The sequence below is a fragment of the Rhineura floridana genome, chromosome 2, assembly GCF_030035675.1.
Source record: "Rhineura floridana isolate rRhiFlo1 chromosome 2, rRhiFlo1.hap2, whole genome shotgun sequence".
Lineage (NCBI taxonomy): Eukaryota > Metazoa > Chordata > Lepidosauria > Squamata > Rhineuridae > Rhineura > Rhineura floridana.
Genome location: NC_084481.1, coordinates 141,645,518 through 141,651,517, shown reverse-complemented (window position 1 = coordinate 141,651,517; position 6,000 = coordinate 141,645,518). Strand labels below are relative to the sequence as shown.

Here is a 6,000-nt window from a genome sequence, read left to right as displayed (position 1 = left end):
GCAAACTCTATAAAGCAATGATGCTTGGGAAGAGCAGATGCTGAAATTCCAAAGATTTCCACAAAGTACGACATTGTTGGAAGGAGGAGGGAAGGCGTGTGTTGGGCATTCTTTGGTCGTTGTATCTTTGGGGACATTCGTCGCCTTTTGCACCCACTTGGGAAAATGCTGAAAGGGGCATAGACTGAACGCGAACGGGAAGGGCGCTGCTTGTTTCTTTAAAAAAGGGAGGAGGAAAGCCCTCTCTTTTATTAAAAGTTTACCTTTCTTTTCTTTTCTTTTTTTTTAAAAAAATGCTCCTTCCCTCTCTGCTAAGGTCCCTTTGGCAGTGGTGGTGGATCATCTCGGGGTGATCGCGTCGAGTTCAGCTCGGCTCCCCGGGACGCCGCTGCTGCCTCCAGCAGTAGGTGGTGATGTAATGGGTGCACCAAGGCCCACGAATATATAAATGTCGTCGTTTAGGGGGGTCAAGGGGCTTACGGCTGAGCAGCGGGAGGCGAAGATCCCCACTTGAGAGAAGCCCTCTGGGACTGAGATCAAGTGCAGCCGGCGCTCCAGCTGAGTCGATCTCCCCCCTTCTGCCTGGCGCCCCCCTGCCTGGGTCTTCGTCCAGCCCCTTCCCAACGTTGCTCACAGGATTCCTCGCCCATGCAACCTGACCAGAGCGTCTCCAGTTCCTTGGGAGACTGAGCGGCTTTGGCTCTCTCTTTTGCCCCGCTCGCTCCCTCGCTCGCTCCCTCTTTTGCCCTCCTCTCTGGCTCTCTCTCTCTCTCCCCCCCCCATCTAAGTCCGAAGTGGGAGCTCTCTGCGCGGAGAGGGTATATTTTTAGAGCGATTGCCTCCCTGCTTGGAACCACGTGTGCTGCCCATGTTGCTCGGGATGACTGCTGGCCCCTCTTCAGCCTGTTTGCCAGTCTTGCTCCTGGGACTGCTTTCGCTTTGGCTGGCGGGGCGCTGCATGCCCGCCTTGGCCCAGCCCCACCACCAGCAGCACAACGACACCCTGGAGTGGCGCTGGGAGACTCTCTTCTCGCGCTCTATGGCCAGGCTCCCCGGGGAAAGGAAGGAGCCCAACCGGGACGGGGACTATCTGCTGGGCATCAAGAGGCTGCGACGCCTCTACTGCAACGTCGGCATCGGGTTTCACATCCAGGTCTTGCCAGACGGCCGAATCAACGGGATTCACAACGAAAATCGGCACAGTAAGTCCGCGGCCGCTGGGCGCCTCCGCCACTTTCGCCCACCTTGTCACTTTCAGGAGCGCCAGCTAAGCCACCGGAGACGACGGCTGTGGCCTCCCTCTGGTGACCTGAGATCTTTTTGGAGCCTTCTCATTGGGAGACAGAAGAGGTGGTGGTGGTAAATGTAACCCCCCCCCCCGTCAATTCCCTCTTGCCTTTTCTTTCCGCAGAAACTTCTGGGGAAGTTTTGGCGTTCCTCTAGTGATAGGGTGAAACGTTGCCTCTTCAGGGCTCACTTGACAGTTCTTTCCGGGGACCCACGGAAGGGTGTGGGAATAATAATATGCTCTCATCAGTTCCATCTTGAACACATTTGTCTAGACGGAAGCCCCGATTTCTTAGCCAAGCGCTCAAAAAGACGGCAGGGTCAAAGTACAGCTGATTTCCACTGCTTTAGATTCGACCTAGGTGATAGTCACTTAGATCGATAGTATTGATCCAGCCTCCCGAAGGGCAAATTACAGTTTAGGGTTGCGCTCTTCGAGCAACCAACTTCAGAGAAGGCTCAGTTAAATCTGTGTATCTAAAGAGCATTTCGTAAGGATTCTCTGCCTAGAAAACTCTTCCATAGAGGGGGGCGGGGAGGCATGCGGTTTGTCAGGTGTGGCGATTTTACTGTGTGTTGCATGACTGCTGGGCGCACATGCAGCAAAATGCATGCATGTGATAATAACACATGTTGATTTGCATGTCAGATACATGCTGTTTTCCAGTACAGAAGAGCTTTTCCTTTGGGGATTTTGTGTGTAGATTTTTTTTGGAAATTGTAATGTGTGAAGTGTCCCTTAATGGGCTGTATTGAAATGGAAATGGAAATGGACTGCCTTCAAGTCGATCCCAACTTATGGCAACCCTATGAATGGGTTTTCATGGTAAGCAGTATTCAGAGGGGGTTTACCATTGCCTTCCTCTGAGGGTGAGAGGCACTGACTGGCCCAAGGTCACCCAGTGAGTGTCATGGCTGTGTGGGGATTCGAACCCTAGTCTCCCAGGTCGTAGTCCAACACTCTAACTACTACACCACACTGGCTCTTTAATGGGCTGTATTAGGGAATTCTATTTCTATACCCATTCTGCAAAACCATAGCCACCTCACATTCATACATAACAGAAGAGTATGATCAAATTATACCGCAATATCTTGTGGAACGCCTCTCCCGCTATGAACCTACCCGGTCACTTCGCTCAGCATCTAAGGCCCTCCTCCGGGTACCAACCCATCGAGAAGCCCGGAGGACAGTTACTCGATCTAGGGCCTTTTCTGTAGTGGCCCCCGAACTGTGGAACAGCCTCCCCGAAGAAGTACGCCTGGCGCCTACGCTTCTATCTTTTCGGTGCCAGGTTAAGACCTGGCTATGCTCCCAGGCATTTTAAGCGTTTATGTTATAATTTATTTTTTTTATTTTTTATTTTTTCTTTAGTTGCTGCTTGTGTTTATTGTTTGTTGTCTGATTTTATTGTTGATATTTTGTATTTTAACCTTTTTGTACACCGCCCAGAGAGCCACTCGCTATGGGCGGTCTATAAATGAAACAAACAAACAAATAAATAAATAAATTAAAAGAATATGTTCGTTTTAAAAAGCTACTAGTCCTCATGATTGCATGAGGAAAGTATAATGAAATACTAAATACTAAAATAGCTAATGAAATACTAACTAGCTAATGAAAAGTGCCACCTTGGGGATCATTCATTTTATGTTCTGTATAACAGCCTTCCCCAACCTGATGCTCTTCAGATGTTTTGAACTACAATTCCCATCAGCCCCAGCCAGCACAGATGTCTCTAGAGCACCAAGTTGAGGAAGGCTGCTTTGTTCTGTGGCTACTCTTGCTCTAGAGTGAGATGTGTAAGGACAGCAACACAAATGTTTTAAAACAGTATTCCAAAATCATTTATTTGGCAGTTTGGTTGCATTAGATGTTACTATTGGAGTTCAGAGAAAATCAATGCCTTGCTCATCCTCAGCTCTGAGTTCAGGAATTGATCCTATAGAAATAAAAAGCTACATCACTCCCACTCTGATCACTATAAGCTTTCTTGAACCAAATTATGAATGGGCTTCAAGCCTTCAAACACTGCATCTGCAGATCCCAAGGAATCAGGTGTGTTTCACTGTCACCCCTGGATGCCTCCAGGTTTGCAGTGAGCAGCTACTCAAATGCCCCTCCTTCCTTTTGTAACAGGGTTGCAAATAGTTAATTTGGGATTTCAGGTCCCACAGCAACTCTGCCAGGACGTTAGGGCAGTCCACTAGAAAAAGCATCTGTTAGTGACTTAACCCCGTGGCCCTGTGGCTCTAATTCTAACTACAATCCAACTGAAACAATAGGGCTGGGGAGGAGGGGTTAGAGACAGTACCATGACAAATGCTTCACGTGTCCTGAAACACATTGTTACTTATTTTAACCTGAGCAATGTGGGGGATCGCTGTTAACCATAAAAAAAACAAAAACGCCACAACGTCCTTTTAAGCATATCTGCATACTTTTGTAGTTCTATACAGTCACTTAATGAATGGAGGGCATCTAAAAGATTTAAAGTGCTCAGCACATCTGAAATCAGCTTCGTGGAGGCAAAAGATTATGGACTGAACACTAACTGCAATGTTATGTATGTCTGTTCAGAAGTAAGCCCAAGCTCAATGGACCTTACTCCCAGGTAAATGTGTATGGGGTTGCATAGGAATCCTACATGCTCTTACCAGAGAGTAAATCCATTCAGCTCAATGGGACTTATATGCATAGGATTGCCACTGAAAATTGATCATTAGGCAACCAACCTACTCTGCACATGGCAACCACTACACAGAACCACTTTCAGCCAATCTACATGCAGGGGTTATCATGTGGTAAGTCATTCACATGGCCATCTAGAAGAGATGGCTTGTCCATGTCCACACAAATCATTCCTTTTCAGATGTCTGTGCTGTCATGGAGGAAACCATTGGTGGTGCATGCAGTAGGTGCATATGGGGACAGAAAGGCTATACTGAGCCACTGAGTGACTGATAACTGGGTGGAGAGTGGCCCTGCCCTACTGGAGAATGGTGGTTGACACTGATGGAGGCAAGGAGTGTCCCAGGCTGCAGAAAGCAGGCTCAACACCTAGATTGGTTACCATTGGCCAGCATTATTGTGTCATTAGCTTGCACTCTTGTGGGGCGCTGCAAGCTACTTTCTAGTAGTTGAGCCTGTATCATGGGACAGCCCCTGCTTGCATCACCACCAAGCAACGTCTCCAGTGACAGCAGGATGTCCCCATTCTACCCCCCCTTCTGTCATCACACACTGGCAGCAATAAGGTAGTGCATTCAGCACTCCACTATACACACACACTGAAGAAAATCACACCAAGCATGCTCCTTACAGCTTGCTGTGTGATAGTAAGCAGTTGAGACTCAGTGGCGATCACTCGTGACTAAGTAAGATTGGCTCCAAAATGTTGGAATATGCCTGCGCGTGAAATTGTTTTATGTGGGGAGATCGGCACACAACGATCAACACACAATCTTGACAGAAAAAGGCTTTGATCCAATGGCAGCCTTTATCTGCCTTCACAGCCTTTGTAACATACACATTGTTATCCTCCGCCTGTTCTGCCGTTGAGGACATCCTTGGATTGTTCTTTGTCTGGTTTCTCTCCCTTGACCTTACTGCAAGGGGTGACCCTACTGGAAGTACATGACTCCTGACGGGCATCGCTCACAGGGTTCATTGGAAGACACAAGACCACTCACCACTACAAGGTGACAATCCAAAGAGTCTTGCGGCATCTTAAATGCTATTGTTTTTAGGATGGCATAAGCTTTGATGGACTATGGTTCACTTCATTAGATGTATGAGATGTTATTCTCTGTCACAGGTAGTTGTGATTTAAGAGAACAGGAATAGCTACATGCATATATCTCTTAGCTGACTTCTTATGCACTTTCCCCTCTTACAGGTCTGCTTGAAATCTCTCCTGTGGAAAGAGGAGTGGTGAGCCTCTTTGGTGTTAAAAGTGGACTCTTTGTAGCCATGAACAGTAAAGGCAAACTCTATGGATCTGTAAGTAGCAATTATGAAAGTGTTTTGCTAAGTGCCTTTCACCACCACCCCTTTAAAGTGTTGAAGTGCTCGCTTTATATAAAATGGAAACATCAACCCTATATAGAAACCTCTCAAAATATATAAACAGGGAACCAATGAAACATGGAAACCATACTCAGAGTAAATCCAGTGAAAGCTTTTTAAGCCTATTGATTTTAGTGGGTCTACTGTGTCAACCAATGCATTTTTTCTTTGCTTTGATGACCAACACTTTAAAATGCTATATATTTTAATAAATGCATATTTTAATAATCAGATTAGGTTTCCTTACTGAGCAAGCCCCAGTGGCAGCTGTTTAGTTATCCTGGATGAGGTCTGTGGTAGAGCACTAGAAATGTCTTTTCCCACTAGAACACTTCCACATTCACCTTGCAGATTGCACCATACAATGCACAAAAAAACTTTAAAAGGACAGTCATAATTTAGTTTGGCAAGTTAAAGGACAATATAAAGAGCATCAATTTATACACATTTTTACAAGGCAATAGAAAATAAATTCTAAACTTTGTTCCAGAAACACATTTGTGTGGTGTTATTGCATAATCAGCTTTTTTAAAAATTAAGGATGAAGTCCTGTATACATTTACCTGGGAGCAAGCTCCATTGAACACAGTGTGATTTACTTTGAAGTAAGCACACATAGGATTGTACTGTGAATCTCCCATGAG

The 6,000-nt window shown here is 46.2% G+C and overlaps 1 protein-coding gene across 1 annotated transcript in view; it reads left to right on the top strand.

Moving 5' to 3' along the window:
- The first annotated feature begins 681 nt into the window (after nucleotides 1-681).
- The window catches only part of FGF4 (fibroblast growth factor 4), a 29,379-nt gene continuing 24,060 nt past the window's right edge, over nucleotides 682-6,000 (top strand). Inside the window, exons 1-2 of the mRNA XM_061610686.1 lie at nucleotides 682-1,202; nucleotides 5,187-5,290. Of these exons, the coding sequence (XP_061466670.1) occupies nucleotides 869-1,202; nucleotides 5,187-5,290 (438 nt within the window). The 5' untranslated portion in view covers nucleotides 682-868. The remainder of the gene's footprint in view (nucleotides 1,203-5,186; nucleotides 5,291-6,000) is intronic.